Source organism: Dromiciops gliroides, chromosome 1 (genome assembly GCF_019393635.1).
Source record: "Dromiciops gliroides isolate mDroGli1 chromosome 1, mDroGli1.pri, whole genome shotgun sequence".
NCBI lineage: Eukaryota > Metazoa > Chordata > Mammalia > Microbiotheria > Microbiotheriidae > Dromiciops > Dromiciops gliroides.
This window is the reverse complement of record NC_057861.1, coordinates 676,333,635-676,358,948: the sequence shown is the minus strand read 5'-3', so window position 1 is coordinate 676,358,948 and position 25,314 is coordinate 676,333,635. Positions and strand designations below refer to the sequence as shown.

At 45.2% G+C, this 25,314-nt stretch overlaps 1 protein-coding gene across 2 annotated transcripts in view; it reads left to right on the top strand.

Moving 5' to 3' along the window:
- The first annotated feature begins 16,286 nt into the window (after positions 1-16,286).
- Positions 16,287-25,314, top strand: part of CACNA2D2 (calcium voltage-gated channel auxiliary subunit alpha2delta 2) — a 452,102-nt gene continuing 443,074 nt past the window's right edge. For both annotated transcript variants that reach the window (XM_043967809.1, XM_043967800.1), the window contains exon 1: positions 16,287-16,961. In XM_043967809.1, coding sequence (XP_043823744.1) covers positions 16,786-16,961 — 176 coding nt within the window. In that variant the 5' untranslated portion in view covers positions 16,287-16,785. The remainder of the gene's footprint in view (positions 16,962-25,314) is intronic.

Genomic DNA, 25,314 nt, shown 5'->3' with positions numbered 1-25,314 from the left:
CCCTTGGGTAGATGACAATGTCCCCCTTAATATGGGACTCAGTTTGCTAATCTATAAACAAAGGGCTTGATCTGGAGAGAACAATAGGCTTGGAAGACTCCTGAAGATTGGGAAAATCTAGGTTTATTTTCAGCACTGTTGTTTACTAGCTGTGTGAACTTGGGCGAGTCCCTCCTCACTTTGGATGTCATTTTCTTGATCAATAAAATGAGGATGGTATGCTAGATGATCTCTGAGGTCCCTTCTAGTTTGACATTGTAAGAAAAACTGCTGGCAACCAGGAAAATTTGCTTTTGTCTTCTTTGTTGAAGAAAACAACCTTCAGGACCCCTGGAGACTATACTGAAAACTAAGGGGTGTCCATTCAACTGAGAAGTGGTTGTAACAAAATTCTGCATATGAATCTGATAAATAGCACTATGCTATAAGGGATAGCTTCAGAGAAACCGGGGAAGAGTTGTATGGAATGATACAGAGTGAAGGTGAGCAGGACCAGAAGAACAATTTATACGATAACAACAATATGGTAAAAACAAACAACTCTGAAAGACTTAGGAACTCCAATCAATGGCAATGACCAACCTATAGTTTCTGGAGAACTGATCTCTGCTACCCACCTACTTACCAAAGGATAACATAATCAAAATTCAGAATGAGGTATTACATTTTTAGACATAGACAATGGAACTGTTTTTGCTTGACTATGCACATTCATAAAACGAGTTTTATTTTCGGGCCGGCAGCTAGGGTGGCGCTGCAGTGGATAAAACAACCAGTCCTGGAGTCAGGAAGACATGGAGTTCAAATCCAGCCTCAGACACTTGACATTTACTAGCTGTGTGACCCCTGGCAAGTCACTTAACTCCTCATTGCCCATCCCCCCCTCAAAAAAAGAGTTTTATCTTCCTCTTCAGTGGGCAGGAGGGACATGGGGCAAGAAAATATATGCTTAATAATTGAACATTTTAATTTCATTTTAAAAAAAGATAGAGAATGCCTCCAAAGGGGGTAGAGAAGGTGGACTACAATCAATGGTGTCAAATTCAAATAGAAATGGGGCCATTAAATGGCATATAGAATCCCTGTGGGCAACATATTGATATAGAAAATCTCATATTAACATATCTGTTTATTTTGTTAAACATTTCCCAAGGAAGGTAGAAGGCTCCTGCTTGATATCTCTGAACAATATAACCCCAAAGGTCTCTTCCAGCTCTGCCATTCCTGTGAATTTTATGATTACAAGGCTTTCTGGAGGAGAAGAGATTTTTAGAGACTCTTTAAATCAAAGATTCTTAATATTTTTGTGTCATGGACCCCTTTGGAATCTGATAAAACCTAAAGAATCCTTCTTAGAATAATATATTTTTATAATTTTTAATGGAAGGAAATGCTAAATTTCAGTTAGAGGTTAGTGAAAATAATGTATTTTTTCCCCATTTGAGTTCCCAGACCTCCTAAAATCTATCCAAGGACCTCTTAGGGGTCCATGGACCCCAGACTAAGGACCCTTGCTTTAAATGATAGGAAGTGATTTAATGGGGTGCATGGGAGGCTCCTAAGTTCTGAACTGTCAGTCAGCAAGGCTGGAATATAGACCCTGAGGGTCTTGAAACAGAATAAAGAGATGACATGGGGCTCCTGACCTCAAGGTTCCTGTTGGGTAATAATAGACTAGGTAAAGGTAGGGGAGGCATAGAGGGGGAGACGCCCTCCAGAATACAGCTTGCCTGAGTTTCTCTGAAGAAAACCAGAGGGAAAAAGAAGGTGCCAGGGGGAGCGTCAGTTTATTATGAGAAATCTAGTCCCCCAAGCTGCCCAGAGAGGAAAGGGTTTTTGTCAGTGGACAATTGCTTTGTCAGTCTCCATTTCTCACAAGTCAGAACTGTTCTAGGCAATGGGAGAGTAGCACAGGCAGGGTGGATGACCTCTGCACTTACATGTAAGTGACCAAGGAGCAAATCAATTTCTTTTTACATTCTTTTTTTTTCTTCTAAGAGTGAGGCAATTGCAATTCTTGGAACCACAGATTCCTCTAAGCAGAAGGCGTCCATCCATCCATGAGGTCATCTTATTTCTCCTTCATACTTTCAGAAAGAACTTTCCTAGTCCAGTCTTGGGCTAAAAGAGGATCCTGAGAAGTCACCTCATCCCTTCTTCTTACACTTGGCATTAATTATATGCCCCTTTTTAAGGAGAAGAAATGCCCCATTTCATATGCATATTAGAGACAACTAGCTGGAACAATAGATAAGAGTCCTGAACTTAGAGTCTGGAATACTTAAGGTTCAAAATCTTGACTCAGACCCTTAATAGCTGTGTGAACACTCTGTGCCTCAGCTTCCTGATCTGAAAAAATGGGGCTAATAGCGTAACAGATTTGTTGTAAGGATTGGATGCTAATATAATTATGTAAAGTGCTTTGTAAACTTAAAGCTCCATAAAAATGCTAGCTATTTACTATTATTACCCACTCGACCCTGGGGTAAATTACTAAGCCTCTCTAAGCTTCCATTTGCTCATCTGCAAAATAGTTTCTACCTTGCTAGTATTATCATCCAAGGCCAGCTCTGTAACTTTTTTTACCTTGTATCCCCGACCTAGGGGGCAGATAGGTTGATGCAATGATACATTGCATTGAGCACTAGGCCTGGAGTCAGGAAGACATCTTCCTGAGTTCAAATGTAGTATCAGACACTTACTAGCTAAGTGACTCTGGGTAAGTCACTTAACCAATTTGCCTCAGTTCTCCTCCTCTGTAGAAATGAATAGAGGGGGAAATGGCCAAACCACTGGGTCACAGAGAGATTGGCACAAAGTGAAAAGACTGAACAACAATGAAAAATCCCCCACCTTGAAATGGAAAAATCTTTCCCCATCTCCCCCCTTCCCAACATCCCCCACCATCTTCCTGCTCATATAAATTCTTACCTGTCCTTTGAATCAGATACTATTCAAGCTGGCAGGGACTTTAGAGTCATCTAGTTCAAGCACCTCAATTAAACCAAAGGAGGAATCAGAGGCCCCAAGAGGTCAAGTGTCATCTAACAAGTAATAACTGAATTAGGAATTTGAATTCACATCTTTGAATTTTGGAGTCAGAGGACACTACAACAGAGGGAAAATCCTAAATCTGGTACTTGCTGATTTTTCTTTGGCCAAATTTGCCATTTATTACTTGTGAGACCTTTGGGAAGGTCATTTAAAATCTCTGGGTCTTAGTTTTCTCCTCTGTGAAATGAGATTGGAGTAGGTTAAATAATCTCTAAATTCCCTCCCAGCATTAAATCTTGTGATTCAAAGGAGGTTTAATAATACCCTAGCTCCAATGGCCCAATCTATTACTTGAGAATCAGGAAGAAATGGATGAAATTCAAGGGTGATGGATATTTATTTACCACCTGCTGTATTTATGATCAAGTTTGTTGTTCGTTTCAGTCATGTCCAGCTGTTTGTGATCTCATTTGGCGTTTTATTGGCAGAGATCAGGAGAATGGGTTTTCCACTTTACTTTTCTAATTCATCTTACAGGATGAGGAAACTGAGGCAAATAGGATTAAGTGACTTGCCCAGGGTCACACAGCTAGTGTCTGAGGTCAAGATTTGAACTCAGGACAACTCATCTCTCTGATTCCAGGCCCAGCACTCTTACCCACTTTGCCACCTTAGTTTCCTGATGATCAAGTATAATTTCATAAATTTATAGCTGGAAAAGACCTGCGAGGTCATTAAGTCCAGCATCTGTATTTCATAGAAGAGGGAGCTGATGTCTAGGGAAGGTGAGTGATTTAACCAACATCACTCAGGTGATAAGGAGCATAGTATGGACTTTAACTCAGGTTCTGTGATATCAAGTTCAGCACTCTTTCCATTGCAGAGTCCTATGGAAAACACATTGATTTAGATCAGGAGACCTGGTTTTAATTCTCAAATGATGTGATTTGGGGCACCATCTTAACACTCTGTAAAATATGGGCTTTGGATACTTGGATTAGAAGATTTCTAAAGTCCCTTGCAGGGCACCTTGCTGGAATCAGGAAGACTCATCTTTCTGAGTTCAAATTAGCCTCAGACATGTACTAGCTAGGTGACCCTGGGCAAGTCACTCAATCATGTTTGCCTCAATTTCTTCATACTGTAAATGAGCTGGAGAAGGAATGACAGACCAGTCCAGTATCTCTGCCAGAAAATCCCAAATGAGATCACAAATAGCAGGACACAACTGAAAATATGAATAACAACAAAGTCCCTTCCCAACTCTAAGTCTAATGAATCACTTTCTTTCTTGGGGGCTTTGGTTTGTTTACCTGTAAAATGAAACCAGATGATCTTTAGCTGTTCCCTTCCAGCTCTGAAGCTGTGGATCCTAAAATCCTAGGCCAGTATTCTTTCCCTCTATACCAAAATGCCTCTCCAAAATCCAACCAAGGCTCTACCTCTCCCATGAAGCTTTTAGCTTCCACCCCCAGCCCCACTTTATTCCTCTTTCTCCAAGCTCCTAATCATCAGTGCCACACAATTGAGCACCTAACTATATTCTGTCCATTGTTCACTATTGTTTCCGACTGTGTGTTTTGTCCTCCTTAACTGTCCTGTCAGTACCCTTAAGGTGGGATCCCCTTGGTCGAGTGCATGGCCCCAGGGCTTGACTATCTCCCAGCTGGATTTGCTGCTCTGTGTCAGATATTATAACACTATTTTGTCCGTGATGGGGTGCTGGTGGCACCCTAGGGGGGTCCGCTCAGAGAATATGAAGCAAGCAGTTAGGTGCATGACATGTGGAGGGAGGTGTAATATTAAATCAGTCTCGAAAATAAATAGGAACTAGATTTTTGAAGGGTTTTAAATACCAGAGAAAATCTGTATTTTATGCTAGTGGCATAGGGAGCCACTGATGATACTTGACAGGGATAGGGGTGGGGTGACTTGCTTTAAGTACATCAACCTTGCAGCAGTTTAGTACAGGAGAAAAATTTGAGGCAGGGAGACAAATTAGGAGGCCATTTCAATGGGGGATGATGGAAGGAAATAAGCGTTTCTGAAGTGCCTATCGTATGCCAGTGCTAAGGTTTTATTCAGCATATTGGATTCAGCAGGTTAGACATTGGGTTTAGTTATGGTGGTGACTATGTGAGTGGAGAGAGGGTGTAATTGTTTAGATACAGACTGTGAGGTCAAGGTTGAAGATGATTCTGAGGTTGCAAACCTGGGTTAGTGGAGAGTTACCCATACTCTCTGGACAGATATAGGAGTGGTCTAAATTACCTCAAAGATGTCCCTCCAGATCTGATGTTTTAGGATCATGAAATTTGGAGTTGGAAGGGAACTGAAAGATCATCAAGTTCAGCCCCCTCATCTTGTAGTTTAGGAAACTGAGGCCCACTTAGGCTCCATGAGAACAGAATAGTGGTGCCTTCCAATCTCCAAACCAACCCTCTCTTTGGGACTCCACACTGCCTCCTCTTGCCAGCTCTGACATTCTAATGGGTCTCTGTCAATGAATGAACAGTGTGTGTCCCTGGAAAGGGTTAAATCCCAGTCTGCTTCATTTATCATAGTAACTAGCGCTAAATTGAACTTGGGTTAATTATTGCATGAAGGATGCTATAAAACTCTCAGACGAAGGATATTAGTCATATTATTGCCTTCCAGACAGATAAAAGAAAAGCCCACCACCTGTTTAGCAAAGCCAGCTATGCTCATTCACGCAGACAAGCAAAGTCCTACAGCAAAGAATACATCTCTCCACGCACCAATGTCCCCAAGGAGCCAGGGCTGAGCCTACCAGTGGTGGCAGCTGTCAGGTGCATCCTGTAGACTGTAACTCAAAGCATCCCATCACCTACCTCAGCTTCTGATGGGTTTAGGGCCTGATCCCCTAGGGCCAAACCCGGTTCCTTTGGACCGAGGCTCATGGCTGGTCTTACCCCATTCTCTGACAGAAGTCTGATGTTATAGATTAAGGAATCATAGCTTTAAAGCTATGGGCACAGAACATGACCCCTTGATTCCAGGTAATTTCACTCAGAAGAAACAGAGGCCAAGAGAAAGTGTCGTTCCTGGGGTCACAGAGCTAGTAAAGTATCTGAGGCAGGAGGAAAACCCCAGTTCTTTCAGATTAGAAGCCCCAATCCTCTGTGGCTACTTCCTCCCATTTTATAGATGTGGTATATGAGGCTCAGGGAAGAGGCATTAGTTGCAGTGGTCTTGCAGGATAGTAATTATATTAAGACTTGAAAGAAGTTCTCTTTTCTATAAATCCAATTCTCAGTAGGCAGCCACCCATCTGGTATGGTAAGAGGGGTCCTCTTCCCCCAAATTTCTCTCAGTTAGTCTACCATGACACCTGAAGTTCCACTATTAGAGGTTACTAATGTGGGCTAAGGCAATATCTCTGTTAAAATAGCCTCCTGACCCTGGAGAAGGGGAGCAATTAAGTCCATCCATCAACACTCAGGAGTACATTAAGACCAATTATTTTCTGAATTAGTTAGCTGCCACTAGAAAATGAGCTCAGTCATCCTAAGATCTAGCAAGGGAGAGGATTTTAGAGGTTGTTTAACCTGGATCCCATGTAATTCTTTTTTAAAAATCTCACATATAGTTAGTTATCCTTTGTGGTTCTATGGATTTTATTTTATGCATTTAAGAACATTCTGAGAAAGGGATCTATTAGGCTTCACAAGACCACGAAGAGGGTCCAGAAACAAGTAAAAAATTAAGAAGCAATGATCTAAGACAATTCCAAAGGACTCATGTAGAAAATGCTTTCTACATCCAGAAAAAGAACTGGGATTCTGAATGCAGATTTGAACCATACTATTTTTACTTTTTGTGTATTTTTTTCTTTTTTGAGGTTTTTTTCCTTTTTGTTCTGAGTTTTCCTTCACAATGTGACTAATGTGGAAATGTGTTTAATGTGATTGTACATATATAACCTATATCAGATTGCTTGCTGTCTTGGGAGGAGGGAGGGCAAGAAAAATTTGGAACTCAAAAATCTTATGAAAATGAATGTTAAAACTATCTTTACATGTAACTGGAAAAACACTATTAAGATTGGAAAAAAGTTAAGAAGCCCTGATTTAATCCAACCCCTTTCATTTTACAAATGGAGAAGCTGAGGCTTAGGTAGCCATACAGAACAGGAATTTGAACCCAGGTCTTTTAATGAAGTCCTGTTCCTTTTTTCTGCTATACCACTGCCTCACAGAGGACAAAAGACTCAAGGTGGGTAAGCTTGGATGGGGGCAAGGGAAGAGCTCTGTGGCATGGGGATACTGCTGGGGAGCACAGGCTATCTGATTTCTTGGGACTTTTGCCAGGTTAGAATGGTGTGTGGTGAATATTTGGGGGAAAAAGAGGAGATAACGAAAGGGTTGTTGAGGAAGAAAACAATGGGTTGTCCAAATGAATGGGTTTGTTTTTTCTTTCTGAGAATTAGCACTACCCTACTGGGATTCCCATTTGTAACCAAGTGATAAGAAAACCTATTGGACTATGGACTCCTCTGTCTCCCCAAGAATCAAAGCATAGCTCAACACAGACCGAGGCAGCCAGCGGAACTCAAGAAAGACATGGGGACTGAGGTTTGGCCTCCTGAGGATCCTCTCAGACCAGGGAGCCAAATTTGAAGCTTTAAAGGAAAACTTTGGGGAGGGCTTAAGGAAAGGACACAAGGGTAGATCTGGCTCCATTCACCATACCCCAAAAAGAACCCTCCCATACCCATACATTCAGCTATCTTTTTCTCCTCCTAGGGGAGTTTCCTCCTCTTTGGTGCTTGGCAACCACTCCCTCGTCTCTTTTTTTTTCAGCTATGCACACTCTTGGTGACCACCTCTGCTCTGCATCTCTGTATTCCTGCATCTCTAAATCATGCATCTTCTGGATTAGAAGGAGCTGGAGCCGGAGCCCTCACTATGTGCATAAACCCCCTTATTATTTTTCTAATTAACATGGAATGCATTATTTTTTCCTCCATGAAATACTAATATCTGGCAGGAAGCAGGACCCATACATCATCCACTGTGGAGCTCAGGCTGGGGAAGTCTCAATAGAAAGTATAAGCCTCTGAAGTTAGAATATGTAAACTATTATTATCTGTTTACTCTTAATTACCTCCAATTCTTATTTGTCTTCCTTTAACGGAGTTGTCAACCAAAAATTTTCCAGCCTCTCACTCAACACCGCACCCTATAATTAGGTGCACTTAGGTGCACATCTGTCATGGATGGAGTTGCAACTTTGCCAAATGCCCAGCTGGCTATTTCCTTCCTGTTTAGGTATTCAGGCCTAGCCCCCCCTGAGCAAGAAGTGTTATACCCATTGAGCAAACCCATTTCTGCCAGTGGTCTAAGTTTCCATTTTTTAAAGTCTACCCATGATGGCTGTCTCTTTGAAGAGAGAAGAGCAAGACTGCCTCTAATCATAAGCAGAATAGGCAGCCGAAAATTAATATTGCCCCTCCCTCTCCCCCAGAACCACGAAGTTTCCACCTGGAGGCTCTGTCACAAGAAGGAGCATGTCAAAATGAGTATGTTACCTGGGAGAGATAAGTCATTAACTCACTAACATTTGCTATAGGTTGCTAATTCAGTGAGCCCAGTGAATAAAAGAGAAGATGAAGCCAAAGAGAAAATGAGGGGGAAGACCGAGGGGGAGAGCAAGTGACAGGTAAGGAGAATAAAACCCACAACAACTCATATTTACATAGCACCGAAAGTTTTGCAAAGTGCTTTCCCCCACAACAACCTTGGAAGAGAATTATTCCAGTTTGCGGCATTATCATTCCATTTTACTGATGAGGAACGGAAAGCCAACCAGATTATGAGTCCCTTGAGGGCAGGAACCATTTTGTACCAGTGCACATTAGGTGTTTAATGAATGACTGTTGATTTGTAATAAATACTTTTTGACTTGAAGCCCTGAGGAGGCTGACTTCTTCATGAATTATACAGCTAATGTGTCTAAAGGAAAGTCTCTGCCAATGTTTCCTAACTCCAGCTCTGTAGCCACCACACCAGCAAAATATAAAAGAGGAAGGAGAGGAGAGAAAGGGGAAAGGTGCAATTGAAAAGAAAGGACCAGGAAAAGAGAATGACAAAATGAAGGGGAAATAATGAAAAGAGAGGAGGTACTGGAAGGCTATGGAGCAATCCTTGCACCATGAATCAGTAGATCCAAGTTTGATTCTCTGATCAGCAACTGACTTACTATGTGACCATGGGCAGATATCGTTCCCTCAAAACACTTTCCATTAATGACATTCTAAAGGGAAAAGTAAAGACAGAGAAAAAGAGATAAATAGAAAGAATGAAGAAAAAATAATAATATGAGTATGGGATTACTCACACTCCAAATTGACAAGATTACTTGAGTGTGTGCTGAAGTTTGAGGAAACACAAAATCTGAGAGCTGGAAGAAACTTCAGAGGCTATCTATTCCAATATGTACCTGAAGAAGAAATGTCATGATGATATTCTGACAAGGAATTCATCCCGTTTTTGCTTGTAGACCTTCAGGGATGGGGAACTCACTACCGCCTATGGGTGGCCCATTACACTTGGGCATAACTCCAATTATTAGAATTTTTCTTCCTTCAAATTCTCAGTTTATATGTTTTCAATTTCTACCCCGTTACCCTTAGTTTTCTATTTAGAGTAAACAGAGGAAGTGGTTAATATTTCATCTCTATGGTAGTCTTCAAGTATTTTACTGAATCATCTCTTCTCCAGGTTAATTGATTATACAGCATCAACTCAAGCCCCTCTTCAGCTTAAAATGTGGGATCAAGAACTTTACACTTCTAGTGTGAGTTCTCAGCGGACACTAACACACTGTAGTGGTGTTGTGTGTGTGTTTTATCTTAGCAGTTCTATAGAAATTGAGAAGAAATTACCTCTTTTTTTTCAGGTATCTGTCCAACCCCCAGTGCCCAGGTCCAACACTACTCTTGCCCCAGCTCTGGCCTGCAAGACAGGTTCCAGACAAACTTGAAAAAGGCAAAAATGAGCATTAGCACCCACATATAGAATCATAAACTCCTCATCCGTTAGACCCTTAGAAAAAGATGGTGTTTCTCCACCATCTCCATCTCCTCCCCCCACCACCTATAAAACATCTCTCTTCTGAATATCAGGAACTCATTCATGGATAAGATGTAAATTACTGATATCGACTGGAGGTGTTATCCCTCCCGGGGAGATTTGTATATTTAACCTCTGAGTCATCTCTGACACTTCTCTCCTTCATTTTTCTATCTCTAATCTGTCACCAAGTACTATGATTTTCCCTTTAGGAATGTCTTTCAGGTTCACCCTATATACCACTCTGTTAGGCCTTCATCACCTTCTACCTGTTCTTTCTGCCTCCAGTCCCTTCCCTTTCAATCTATCCTTAACTAATCTCCTAGAATACTGATTTTATCACATTCTCTGGCTCAAACACTGATTACAGGATCCAGTACCCTACAGGTCAAGGTCAGACTCTGGTTTGGAGGGGAAAGCAATGCAGGATTTCGTTAAGAGAGGATGGATGTCAAATCCCAGCTCTGCTACTTACTAGCTATGTCGACCTTAATAAGTCCAAATAACCTCCAGTTCTGGTTTCTTCATTTGTAATATAGGAGAAGGGTTGGGCTAGATGGCCTCCAAGATCCTTTTTTTTGGTGAGGCAATTGGGGTTAAGTGACTTGCCAGGGTCACACAGCCAGTAAATGTCAGTGTCTGAGGCCAGATTTGAACTCAGGTCCTTCTGACTCCAGGGCTGGTGCTCCACTGCTCCACTAGCTGCTTCATCCTTCTAATTTTAAATCTATGATCCTATATTTACTCTTCACAGTGTAGTTCCAACTTACCTTTCTAAACTTATTTCTCCTCTTCTACAATATATCATTTAATCTTTTTTTACACCATTTAATCCATTCAGAAATTCTGGACAGTTTTCCTGTATTATTTCCTACATTATTGTAATCAGATTTTTTTGTTCATGTCCTTCCCAGGAAACCTATGATCCTTAATTCATCTCTGCTCTACCATCTTCAAGATCAGTTGCTGTAACCTCTCTATATTTCATGTGTGTGTGTTTTTACTATGGTTACCACTTATTTCTTTTCTCTGTACTTTTCTCCATTTTAGTATTTTTGTGTTCTCTCTCACCCAGCTTCAAATTGGAGTCAGGTAGGAAGGATGGTGGAGAAAACTGGAGTTAGAGTCAGGAAAGAATGAGTTCAAGTCTTCTCTTATCTGTGTGTAAGTCATTTGAACCCTCAGCCTGGTTAGCACCTAGCTCACAGGTGTGTTGTGAGGATCAAACAAGATCAAATACATCAAGGATGTTAGTGTGTTAGCTGTTGTCATTCAAATTTTTTAGAAAGATTGCTCCATTATTCATTTTATTTTTCCCTGTTCCAATCATTGTGTTTTTAAATTCTCATTGAGAGCCCTATTTTCTTTGTTGAGAATTCTGTTTTGATCGATAATCATTCCTTATTTCTTCTCTTTATAGCTTTTATTTCTCTTTGAATCATTCTGGAGTTTCTTGTTGCTGTTTCATGGTTGTTGTGGAAATCCATAGATTTTGTCCTTTCATCAGGCACTATTGGTTCACTTTCCTTCACATTATAATATTCGTAAGTGAGCTTTGGCTTCTCTTTGAAGTTTTACTCATTCTTCCTTCTCTGATGACCTTATCTGTTTCCCTGTGCTGGGCTTTTATTGAGGCCTTTTTTCTCTTGATATCTGCGGTCTTCCAGCCTTTTTCTTATATTCTCTTTTTTACTCATTTTCTCTGCCTTTCCCCTTTACTGGTGAGTAGACTCCCTGAAGTTGGGTTTGCAATGCAGCTCGCCACTCCTCAATTGGAGGAATACAGAGATCACTGGGCTGAATAATCTCTGGTGGGACAGGCTTGGCCCCAGCTGAGTTTCTAGCTTCTTTTTTGTCAGTTCTGATGTCATCACCTATTCTGCCTCTCTCCACTTTCTTTCCTTTTAAGTGGTTGGTCAGAATTTATATCTGTCAGTTCTTGCAGAGGTGGAGCCAGGAGTATTAGAACATAGTCACTTCAATTGGGGGGATCCCTACACCATGTTCAGGTTCCCAGGTACAGACATCTGGGAGTTTGCTATTTGTGCTTGCTGTTGTGGGTACATGGAAGCTGATGTCCACTGAGTGAGACCTTTACATATAATAGTTCTCCAGTATAAATTCCTAAGTTTTTTACTTTGACAAAGGGTTCTATTTTCTCCTGTGGGTTTAGCTGTGATTATTCTACATCTGATGCATAATTCCTTTGGGAAGGGGAAACTGAAGGGCTAATTAAATTTGTAGAAATCAACTAATCTGCCTTCTTAGCTGGACACGTCATGCCCTCTGTTCTAGCCTGGTCAGCCTCTCTACCATGCCTCTTATCACCTCAGTATAGAATATCCTTCTTTCCTCTATGCCTCTAAATCTTTCCAAGTTCTTGAGACCCAACTCCAGTACCAACTCCTTCCCTAGCTCATGCTGATCCCCCCTTCTCTGAGACCTTAGAACATTTATTATTTTAAATCACACCCTGGGTAGTTTTATTATATATCCAAGATCATGTGTTTGGGAGACAAGTTACTGAAGTGAAGGGCTATGGATTATATTTTACATTTCTTTGGGTTTGGATATTCACTAGATCACAGAATTAGTTAGAAGAGATCTTAGAGATCATTTCGTCTGAGCCTCTCATTTTATAGATGAGGAAATTGAAGCCCAGAAAGGTAATGTGATTTGCTAAGGTCACATAGCTAGTTAGAAGACAGGACCAGGATCTGAAGCAAGGCCCTCTGATTTCAAAGCCCTTACATTAAGGCATACTTCCTGACAAAGTGTATGAACTAGCAAGAGGCATTGGTAACTTTTGGGGCAGGAAAGGGTACATTTCCTGGGTCAGTTGAATGATGTAGGCAGCCATTTTTGCCAAGGTTGCTTTAGACAGGTCCAGCTGGTCAGCTCTCAGCAAAAGATAGAGACACTGTGGGGAAACAGGTTAAAATCTACCTCAGTCAGGAATTCAGGAACGTTGTTACACCTGTGAAGGCAGAAAAGGGAAGTTCAGGAAGTGTGTTTGTAATGTTTGCCTGGGCTACCAGGGAATTGGGAGCTCTACCACAGGATGAATGTTGTGTCTGTTTATTAACTGATCCCTGAAGAGCAGGGCTCTTTCTCAGAAACATCTCAATACTCGAGAGGAAGGAGAATTGAATTTTGAGTCAAAGGACAGAAGTTCTAATCATGCTCCTGCTACTTGATACTGTGTAAACTTGGGCAAGCTATGTCACCTCTTACAGCCTCAGCTTCTTTATATTTATGATAAGGTTATTAGACTAGATGATCTCTGAGAATTTTTGAAGCCATAAATGCCACAATTACATCAGAAATGTTCTCTGTACAAGGATTTCTGATGACTGATGGCCCAGGAGGGAAATAACTTTATTCTGTTCTTCCCCTAAAGAATCAGAGATTGATTTAAATCTCAGATTTGTCACTAGCTTGCTGAATGACCTTAGGCAAGTCTTTTCTCTTCCTTTGGCTTCAGTCTGATCATTTCTAAAATGAGGAGAATCTAACTAAATGATTTCCAAAGGCCCTTTTGGACATAACTTCTATAAATTAGGAGAATGAGAAGGGATCATCTTATCTCATTTTACAAATGGGGAACCGAGGACCAAAGATTGGAAATGACTTACTTAAGACCCCACAGCAAGTCACTGTCAGAGTTAGCGAGGAGGATTAGTTCTGATTCGTAGCCCAGGGCTTGTTCCCCCAATTGCTGATACTGTAGGAGTAGCCTATGAGGCAGAGAACTTGTTTTTCATCTCACTGGTGGGTGGCAAGGCTGGGATGTATTGTAGAGTGAGGAGCTGTGGGAGGAGATTGGCACAGTCACAACCGTGGCCCCGGGGGCAGCCATGTGTGAGCCAGAGTTGAGGAAGTACAGGTCCCAGCAGATAGTTGTGACAGGTGATCTGCTAAAGCCTAATGTGGAGAGAGGTTTACCGGGCTCCCCTCCCTCCACAGGGCTCTTCCTTCCTCATTTCCCCAAAGCCCTGTATGCTGGGTATCCTTTAGGGGACCCTCTAGTCTGAGACCAGACACCATCCCTTCCCTCAGGGGAGCTCCTTGTTTTAAGAGAATACATCACTCCTGGCCCTTAGGGAGCCCCTTGTCTCAGGGACCTATCATCATGAAGCCATCAGAATGAAGAGGAGAATGAAGGGTGCCCTAATGGAGGCCACCCCCCTGGGAAAAGAGAAAGCCCCCATATTCGGGGACCCCCCCTAGTTTTGAGGGAAGATGAACCCCCTGGTCTATGAGAAGACATAGCCCTATGCCCATGGAGCCTCTCAGTCTGAAGACACATCCGTTACCCTTTGGAGAGCTCCTGGTTTGAGGGAGAGATAAAGCCCTGTCCCTCAGGAGGGCCCTAGTCTGAGCTGAACAGGGAAAGAACATTTGCTGGCCTTCAGGGAATCTCCACACTGACCATGAGACTTAGGAAGAAGCTCTCCCAACTGCAATCTTAGAGGCTATCGGGGCTTGCTCTATGCAAAGGCCCCAAGGAGGACCCTGGCTCATGAAAGCTCAGGACCTGGGGCTTGGGAAGGAGGCAGGGGCCGGATTCTCAAGCCTGAGTTAGCAAGTAGAAGATACAAACCTTCACTGAGATGGGGCATAAGAGACACTACATATCACAACAAAAGCTTTCTGGCGTCAAATTCCAGCCGGGTAAGCAGCAATGCTGCTGCTCTAACCACTCATTAGCTCAGAAGGGTTTGACTGAAAACAACTCAACTTTTAGTCTTTTGACTGTTCACCAATTCTAGGTGTGTTGTCTTTGGGTTTCTGTGACAACTGCTGTCCTGCTTCTCCTACTTATCCCCTTGTCTCCTTTTCTGGGTAAGGTGTTCCCCAGAGATAGGAAACAGAGACAGAGGGAGAGACAAGAGACAGAGAAACAGAGAAATACTTGAGTTGACCCTTGAGGGAATACAAGGTTGAAGTAGAGAAGGGAAGCCCATGCAAATTCACAAAAGCACATGTGCAGGATCAAGTTTGTGGACTAGTTCCTAGTCCACTTTGGCTGGAATTTAGAGTTCACAAAAGGGGAGGGGGTGGTGTAGGATGAAGTTCCTGGAAAGTAGGAGTCAATTGCAGAGGACCTTCGAAGCTGGCCTCTTAATCTATTCCAAAGGTAATAGAGAGTCCTTGAAGACTTTTGAATTGGGGAGGAAAGATTATTCTGACTGCTGTGTTAAGGATAGACTGAGAATGGAAAGATTGGAAGCAAGGAGACCAAAAAAAAAAAAAGGGCTGGTGCAGTAATATAAAGGGAGAGTTAAATTCAAGTCCTGTCTTTCTGTCTGTCTCGATCTCTCTCTTTCTCTCCTCCTATTACCTTGTACATATTTGCACACTTTGCAATAGCAAATTGGTTCAGTAGAAAAGAGTACTCTATTTGGGATCAAAAGGGCTTGGGTTTTGAATCCTGCCTTTGCCTGCTAACCACCTTGTGACCTTGCCAAGTCGCTTAACTACCTCCCTGGGTCTCGGTTTCATCTGTAAAATGCGGCAGAAGGACTAGAAAGCCTTCTGAGGTTGAGTGCAGTTAGAATCTGTGACACTATGCTGTCATCTACCCTTCCCCTAGAAAGAAAACTCCTCTTTTGGTTTAGTTCTCCCGAGAATCCTCCGAGACCCTGGGGGGGTCTGAGGGTTCAGGAGGGTTCAGGGCTGAGTGCGGGTATGAGCCGAGGGAACGTGCACAGGACAAACTCTGCTGGACCTTCCCTGTGGAAGGCCCTGCCAGGCAGAGCGAGCGAAGGACGTGTGTATGCCATGGAGATCTGCTACTGGCTTTCCCCCGCAGTGTCGGGGACCGAGGTCGGGGGCTTGTGGCTCTAAGGGGTCGAAGGAGGGGAATGTGCGCGCTTGGGGGGCAGGGGGAGCGAGGTGAGGGGGGCGTGCGGAGGCCGGGAGCGCGCTGCAGCTCCGGCCCGCTCGTCGCCGCCGCCGTCTCCTTCGGTCGCCAGCCCCCCCTCTCCTCCCCCCTCCCCAGCGCGCGCGCGGCTCTGATGTCGCGCGCGGGCGGCTCGTGGAGCGGAGCGGCCCGGGAGGGGGAGTGGTGGAAGGCCGCGAGAGCGAGGGAAGGAGGCGCTCTGGAGCCGAGGAAAGCACTGGCGCGGCTCCAGGCCGGGGGGCGGGGGGAGGCGGGGGGGCCGCTCCGAGGGTGAGGCGGCGGCGGCGGCGGCGGCGGCGACGGCGACGGGCGGGCAGGTTGGCGGCTGCATATTTGAAGGAAAGTATCAGTTTGTATTCGCTCAGTGTGTTTGCTCCAGCGGCCGCGGCGGAAGCCCGAGCTCAGCCTGCTCGGCCAGGGCAGCGCAGGCCCAGCGGCGCGCAACTCAGCCGGGGTCGCCGCTGCCCCAGCCCCGCCCCGGCCCCGGCCCCGGGCCCCGGAGCTGCTCTGTTGCCCGGGGCCGCCTCCCCCTGCCTTGCCCCCGCTTCGCCTCGCCTGCCTCGCCTGCCACCGCCTGCCTCGCCTCGCCTTCCCGGGGCAGGCATCTCCGGACAGCGGACAGCGCAGCAGAGGCGCCGCGCAGAGGCGCAGGCGCAGGGCTGCGAGGCGAGGCCCGAGCAGGAGGTTCGGAGCCCGGCCCCCGGCCCGGTCTGTTCCCCGGCTTCTCCCCCGGTCCGAGGTGCCCGCGCTGCGCTGCGCTCCGCTCTGCTCCGCTGGGCGCGGAGTCGTTCAATGGAAATATGGCGGTGTCGGCTCCGACCTGCGGCGCCCTCCTCGCTCGCCCGGGCTCTGTGCAGCGGCGGTAGCGGCGGCGGCGGCCACCCTCCACCTCCACCTCACCTCTGCTGCTGCTGCTCGTCCTCCCCCGCGCCCGGCGCCCGCGGCTACAGCTTCCCCCAGCAGCACACGTAAGTGGCCGCCGCAGCCCGGCGTCCCTAGCCCCGGCGGCGGCAGCGGCGGTGACAGCGGCAGCAGCAGCGGCTGCAGCCGCCCGGCGGAGCGCAGAACAGAACAGAAGCGAGCCGAGCCTGGCAGGGCAGGGCAGGGCAGGGGAGGGGGCTGGGGAGCAGACAGGTTGCGCCGCTCGCAGCCGTCGACGCCCGCCGCCGCTGACTTTCTGGAGTCCGCGGGGCTGGGGGCAGAGGTCGCTCCCGGAAACGAAGGGCAGAGGAGACGGAGAGAGAGGGGAAAGGGGATGAAGGGATGAAAAACAGGAGTGAAAGGATGGAGATAGAGGGGAGGACTCGGGCTGGGAAAAGCGAAGAGAGAAAGGGAAAAGGGGGGAGAAAGGAGGGGTACAGAGAAGAGAGGGGGAGACGAAAACAGAGGAATCGGGGAGGAGGGGAAGAGGCCCGAGAGGGGGAAGGAAGAAGAGAGACAGAAGCAGAGGGGAGGGGGGAGGGCACGAAGAAAGAAGGGGAGTGGGAGAGGCGGAGGGCAGGAGAGGGACAGAGAAGGGGTAGGGCAGGGAGAGAGGAAGAGGAAGAAGAAGGGAGAGAGGGGTCGCTAATAGGCTGAGGGAGAGTGCCGGGGCTGCTTAGTTCATTCTATAAGGGATCAAACCAGATGGAGGTCGATACCCCAACCCCTTCCCTGGCCGGGTTTATGTAGGAGAGCCAAGCAAGCTTCCGAGCTGAGAGCAGATCCCTTTTCTTTGGTAGATCGAGATGGGCTAGGGAGGGAAATAAGAAAGTTCATGAAGATGACGAGCCCCGGCATCTCTATTTCTCTCTGCGCAGCGCACCCCTCTCTTTGACTGAGCCTGGTCTGGAGAAGTGGGGGGGAGCATGTTTACAGACAGTCGGGGAGCCCAGCCCTGAGCCTTCTTAGGGGGAGCATGAAGAAGCTGACCTAGTTCATTCCCCCACCCCCCAACACAGACGCACACACTTCTGTTCGTCCCCAGAGTGACCGGAGCCCCTTGAATAGAAAGCCTCTGTTGGGGGGGGGGGGGATGGGGAGAAGGGTAATATTGGGGATGGACAGACACTCGGTTGTGTGTCTGGTTTTCTGTCTCCAGCCCTCTGATTGCCTGCCTAGCAGAGTTTTTAAGCACCAACTACCACCTGGTCTTTCCATTCAACACAGACCCCTTTCCCCAGAGAGAGTCTGGTGTTTGCCTTTTGCAATGAGTGTTGCCACCAGCCCCCACCCCAATGGTCACACCTTGCTCCTTATCTGCAGGCTCATAAAGCATCCCCTCCTGTCCCCTCCTGCTCCCCTTCAGCACCTTGGTGTTTTCTGCTCTTAATTATCTCTTTGAAAAAGGATGCTGAATGAGTTGGGGAGGCGGTTGAGAGAGAAAACATTTTGGCTGGAGCCAGGAATTCGCCTTCCTTTGCACAGCCACCCTTCTTCTTTAAATCCTTGTGTCTCTCTCTATCAAGTGTCAGAGGCCTCATTCCCAGCTTCTAATAAAAAGGTGATTTTCGCTGCACTTTCTCTCGTGCCTTCGGAAGGAGCCAGGGCTCAGAGGTAAAAGGTGGATGTTAGTTAGCCTCTGCCTGACCCTTCAGTTCTCATGAAGGGCGATGCTGGCAGAAGGAGCCCAGCTACAACTTTTGCTTCTGTTTGGTCCCCGAATGGAGTCTATAGCCAGGTGGTTTTTGAAGCAGACTAACAAATGAGTTTTGTCTGGGGAGCAAGGTATTAGTTTAAAATGGCCATTAGGCTTAATGTGGATAATTATCTGGCGGTCAGGTATCAGACGTGGATGTTTAAGCTCATATATCCCCTTGTGTATCTGACACACTACCAACACCAATGGGTGATGGTCCCTGTCTGTCGGAAGGGACTCAGGCATGCTGAGTCCTTATGTGCAATCATTTATCCAGCACCCCGCAAAGAGTCCTTCAGCCACCGGTCATGGGCAGGTGTCGCCCTTCTCAATCTACTCCCCTGTTGTCCCAGGAGGCCAAATTGCTAGAGGAGGGGGCCAGAGCAAAACAGAAAGAGGGGTTCTGCAGTGGGATAGTGTGGACTCCAAGGGAGAAGACAAATGTGAAAATTGTATTTGGTTCTTTCTGCAGAGATAGGGGCACACAAACACCCTTATTGGAAAACCTCCAGTTAGTTACAGGTCCTCAAAATCAAACTCAGAAAATGTACTATCTCTGGCAGGCTTGCAAATTCCAATTTATTTGGGCAAGCACCTTTATTGTTACTTTTTTTTAATTGGAAGAGATAAAGTTCCAATGGTAGAGATTTTTTTCTTGCCTTTTAATGTAAAAATGATTAGAACTGATTTAAACTAAAATTTGAAATAGGCAGGAGGCAGGAAATTGTTGAAGGTTTTTTTTTTCTCTCCTTCACAAGCTGAGCTCAGGCCAAAGCACAATTATTATTTTTTTCCCCAACCAGGTTCTTAGCTCTTCTAGTACAAGGTTAAAACTAGACGACTCTCGCTTGCTCGATTTCTCCCTTCAACCCTGCAGTGGTGCCCAGACGGATGGTTGTGCATACATAAGGTTTACATAAAATGGTTGGTGTTAGACCCTGAGACAGTACAGATGGGGCCGGCGTTTCACCGGTGCTGGGGATGGAGAAGTCGGCAGGCATGCAGATGGAGTCCTTCTGAGAGAGCACAAAGCTATTCACGTGCCTGGTGTAGTCTTAGGGTTCATGGAGTCCGGTAGCCTAGGGTAAGAATGAATGCATCTTGCAAATCATAGTTAGGGAGCCAGTGAGAGTCAAGGTATGGGGAGGGAGAAGGGGGGTGGGGGCAGAGGGAAGGGTGGTGTCAAAAGTGTCTTATAGAAGGCAGAGTGGACTCAGTAGATTAACTACCACTTCCTAGCTTGGCTTCTGTAAGCAGCCTCCTCCCTGTGCCCCTCTATAAACAGTGTCCGTTTTGATCCTTGGCCCCTTGGCTAAGAAAAAAAAAAGAAAGAGAATTCCCCACTGCTCGCTTGCCCCCCATGCACCCTGCCAGTCTTGATTTGAGAACAGAACAGCTTTGCTGAAGTGTGGAAAACTCATAGATGGAGGACAGAGATCTCCAGTTTGATGGGTGTAAGTTGATGGTGTGAGATTGGGAGGGTCACCCTGGAGGAGTCAGGGGTAGGTGTCAGAGGCCTTTGTCTATGATACCATCTCCCTCATGAGAATACGGCCTAGGCTGAAGCAAAGCAGAAACCTCCTCCTCCAGAAAACCACAAAAGAAATGATGTCCGCATCTGTTAAGGTAGCGTTTGGCTCTTGGGTCCATAATGACACAGTCCTCCGATAGAGGCATTATTTCCTAGGAGAGGAACAGAACAGGCTGGAGGAGGTAAACTTCCCGGACAATTTCCCTGGCCATAAATCACCAGAATTAGATGGTTCAGTGGAATGAACCTGGATAGAGATGGTGCATCTTTCAGGTAGAGGGCTGTTCTCTTTAGTCTTGCCTTGATAACAACACCAGTGCCAAACTGCTTTGAGCTTTCCCCATTATGTCAGGGCTGTGGTTTGGGACCTGGGGGCAATTTATTTATTTATTTTTAATTTCTTAAACCTCCAGGCACCTTGATTTCCTGTACTTAGTCTAATGGAAGAAAGAGGTTTGGATTTAGATTTTTGTTGAATTTTTCTGGGCTGGGCTGGCATTACTCTTTTTTGGTATCTGTCCCCTGCCCTTATAATAAAGAAGTCTCTCTAGAGCAGATGCTTTTAAACTGGGGTGCATGAATGTTTTTTTAAAAAAATACTTTAATAATTGCATTTTAATATAATTAGTTTACTTTGCAATCCTATGCATTTTAGTTTATGTATTTAAAAATATTTTGAGACGAGGTCCACAGGCTTCACCAAATTGTTTAATGGGTACACGGACACAACTCCTTCACTTTAGAACATGGACTTTTTAAAGAAAAAACAAGAAATTATTAGTTTCCTGACCCTCCTAGAAGAAAGGGGGGTTTGGGGAGATGCTTTGACTTCCCTCCTCCCATTTCCAATCATTCTACTTTGAATACTATCTTGCCATAATACCCGTGGCCTCTGAAATTTGTGCTTTCCTCCTCTCTCTCCCCATTTTTTTTTTTTATTTTCCTCTCTTCCCTTCTTCCCTCCTTTCCCTCTCCCCTTCTCTCCTGTTTCTCTTCCTTCCTTTCCTGTCTCTTTCTTTGAGTATTCTCGTCTCCATTTGTCTCTAACCTTTCCCTCTCGTCCTTGCTTTTCTGACCTCCCACAGCTTCCACTATGATGCAAAATCAGGTAGGGCTGAGGCTCAGTGACGAGGTTGCTTGTTTCCATTTGAGGGTTCACAGGATCGTCTGGGTGGTAACTCCCTGCGCCAGGCCAGGCGGTAGACACGGGTGAATATCGCCTTTGGTTGCGGGGTAGAAGACGGGTGCCCATCTTCTGTGCTGAGCCTGCAACAGCTGGCTGATCCCACATCACGCCAGCCCCTTTAATTGAGCAGCCTATCTTGGTGGGAGGAGGACGGTTTGCTTCATGGGGCCCTTGTTTCCCTCTGGTTAGGGATAATTGGAGAGGACATCTGTTGGAGCAAGGGAGACCCTTTTAGCAGGCAATACAGCTTCCTCCTTCACCAGGGAGAAGGCACAAGAAACAGCAAATGGCCCTCACCCCAAGACCGCCACATGTTGGTAGTGGGATACCAGCTGATTTGCCCAACCCCTGTGCCATAGCCCCAAATATCAGAATCCTTAGGTCCTCTTCCCATTTCGTCTTTCTTTCTTCCTTTCTTTATTTCTTTCTTTCTTCTTTCTTTCTTTCTTTCTTTCTTTCTTTCATTCCTTCCTTCTTACCCTTCTTTCCTTCCTTCCTTCCTTCCTTTCTTCCTTTCTCTTCCTTCTCTTTCTTTCTTTCTTTCTTTCTTTCTTTCTTTCTTTCTTTCTTTCTTTCCTTTCTTTCTTTCTTTCTTTCTTTCTTTCTTTCTTTCTTACCAGTTTGTTTTTGCCTGCATGCCCCTCCTCAGCCGTTGCTTGGATGCACAATTGCCAGGTGCTTAATGCTACTGGTAAATCTGGGAGCATGTGGTGGTAAGCCACAGTCCGACTGTTTCTTCCCCCTCACTCCTCCCATTTGTTTACATCTTGTCTGGGTGGGGGGCTTCCTGAGTGTATAGAATGTTTGGTGTTCCAATATGGTGCCTCACTCAAATGGATAAGAACATTTCTTTTTTTAAAAGCCTCATCAGATGTCATGGACTACAGATTAGCTTTGGTTTATACCTCTTCTCATAGGCATGCCAGGCCCCTCCACCCCACCCCCCCCAAGAGACAGAAGATCCTTGTAGGAACATTGAATGGGATTATAGGATGTCAAACCTTTTGTGAAAGGACATTAGGGCTTTTCTAGTTCAAGCTTCTCATTTAATAGAGGAGGAAGCTGCAATGCAGCAGAGAAAGAAAGTGACTTACCCAAGGTCACACAGGTAGGAAGCAGCAGAGCTTGGATTCCTACTCTAATTCTAGTATTCTTTCACTGTACCATGATGATCTTTCCCTCTCCCTCCTTTTCTCATTCCCCTGACTACCCCTCTCCCATACCACTCATTATTGTCCCTTAGTTCATACCACTCTCCCCAACTGGAATGTCCTCCTAGTCTTTTATTTATGACACCTCCTTCAAGATTCACCTAAGTCCACCTCTGCCATGGAGTCCTTAAACTAAAATCCTGTCAGATAAGATTTTCAGTTCCATACTATTTAGCGCTTCATTTTATTTTTTTTCCTGTGTTTCTCTTGTGCTTTCTAGAATTTTGCCCCCACAAGCAGATTGTAAGCTCCCTGAGGGCCAGCATGGAACTCAGTAAATGTTCCTTAACCTCAGGCAATGACAGGAGGACCTAATGATGAGGTAGCTTTAAGGGTTTCCTTAATTATACTTCAGGTCTCAGGTTCTCTTTATATTCCTAACTCCCCACCCTCTTCTCTTTCCAAAGCCCTAGCTTTAAGATCTCCTTTTGCACAAGATTCTGCAGCTCTGCTCCTATCACCTCACCTCCCTTTAAGGTCTACATCTGTGAGCAAATGGGACATTCCACAGGTATCCATCCACCAAGACCTCTATTTTGTTGCTATTCAAACACCTGGATTGTTCTGCCTTAATACCCAATTCATACAATCTTTGAATGGGATTTCCAACTATCCCTATAAGTCACTCTTGGTGGACTGTGCCAAAGAGGTTTATAAATTTATGCTAACTAATCTCAACTGGGCCATGACTGGTGCACAACAATTATTTTATTCTTCCCTGACTTGCTTTCTATCAATCAAACTATCTAGAGTGACTGTTCCAAACCTTCTCCCTCCTTCTCAAACCTCCTATATTATCTTTTCTCCCCCTTGCTCTCATCAGAGGACTTCATCTTCCAATCCTCTGAAGTATCTCCTCCCCCATACCACCCCTCACTCACACCGCACTCTTTAGCATTGCTCATTCTGTCCTCTTTTGCACTAGTCTCTGATGAAGAAGTGAGACTTCTTGCCAAGGCTAACCTTCTATTCTTGATTCCACCCTTTTCCATCTTTTCCAGGACATTTGACCCCTTCATCATTGTCTTTCTCTCTACTTCGCTTCTTTTTATCCTCTGACTCTTTCTTCAGTGAAAATTGCTCAGGCCTAACCCCCATACCTTCTCTTGATCCTACCATTCTTTTGCCCATCTCAGCCAAAGGCCTAAAAATGGTTGTCTGTATGTGTTACACCTGTCTCCTCACTACCCTCTCATTTCTCAGTCCTCTTGCAGTCTGGTTTCTGAACCTCATCACTTGACCAAAGCAGGCCAACCCCTGTTCCAATCTTATCAATGAACTCTTAACTGCTAAATCCAGTGGCTGTTCCTCAGTGCTTATCCCCTCTTGACTTCTCTACATTGTTGTTGTTCAGTCCTTTCAGTTGTATTGGACTCTTCTTGATCCCATCTGGGGTTTTCTTGGCAAAGATACTGGAGTGGTTTGACATTCCTTCTCTAGATCCTTTACAGATGAGGAAACTGAGGCAAAGTTAAGTGACTTGCTCAGGGTCACATAACTAGTGTCCTCAGGCCAGATTTGAACTCACAAAGACAAGTCTTCCTGACTCCAGGCCATGTGCTCTATCCACTGCACCACCTAACTGCCCTCTACAGTTTGGACCCTGTTAAATACTCCTTCTGGAAGGGGCCATGTCTGAAATGCCTGCCATCTTCATCTCCATCTTATTTCTCAGCTTCTTCAAAAACATAGCTCAGGTGCCACCTCCTCTATGAGCCCTCTATTGAGCCTTTCCTCCCAATGATTAGTATTTTTTCTATCTTGAAATTATTTTGTATTTATTTGCATAGTGCCTAGAATGTTCCTTGAAAGTTAAAGTTCCTCCTTCCTTCCTTCCTTCCTTCCTTTGGTCCCTACCCTTCCTTCCTTCCCCCCTTCCTTTCTTTCTTCCTTTTTTTTGCCTTTACATTCCCAAGGCTAACATAATGCTTTGTACACAGTAGGCATTTAATAAATGTTTGTTGAATTGACTTGACTTCAGTTCACCTTTAGAACACAGAATGTGAGAGCTGGGAGGTACCTCTAGAGACCATCAAGCTCATTTTGGGAAGACATTGTGCAGTGAAAAGATGTGCTCAATTTCGGAGTCAGAGGACCTGGGTTTAAAAACCAGCCTCTGCAACTTCCTGTGACCTTGGGAAAGCCACCTTGACCTCCTCAGTTTCCTCCACTATAAAATCAGGGACATTGGGACTAGGTGACCTGTAAAGTGTCTACTGGGGCAGCTAGGTGGTGCAGTGAATAAAGCACCAGCCCTGGATTCAGGAGAAACCTGAGTTCAAATCTGGCTTCAGACACTTGACACTTACTAGCTGTGTGACCCTGGGCAAGTCACTTAAACCCTCATTTCCCTGCAAAAAAAGAAAAGTGTCTTCCACTTCTAAATCTACGCTTCTATTCTTTTATTTCACAGAGAAGGAAACTGGAGGCCCAGAGTAAGTGTGTGATGCAGAACTCTAACCCAGCTCCCTTGATTCCTAGCCCAGTATTCTTTCCATTATATGTTGAGAGAACAGAGTCTGAAATGCTGGTTTCCCCATAAGTCACCACTCCCCCCTCTCCCCCCCATGATAATACCTGTTGAGTAGATTATTTGTGGATTAATGAAAACTTGAGGATAGATCCTTCAGTCCTTGTCTCAGGAATGGAGCTTTGGAGAGCCAAAGGTGTCTTCAGTCAGATTGAAATGGCCCAATATGGTGAGGTGGGAACTACCACAGCCCTACTTGAAGCATAACTTGGGGGGGGGTTGTGATTTTATTTCCAAGATAAAGAG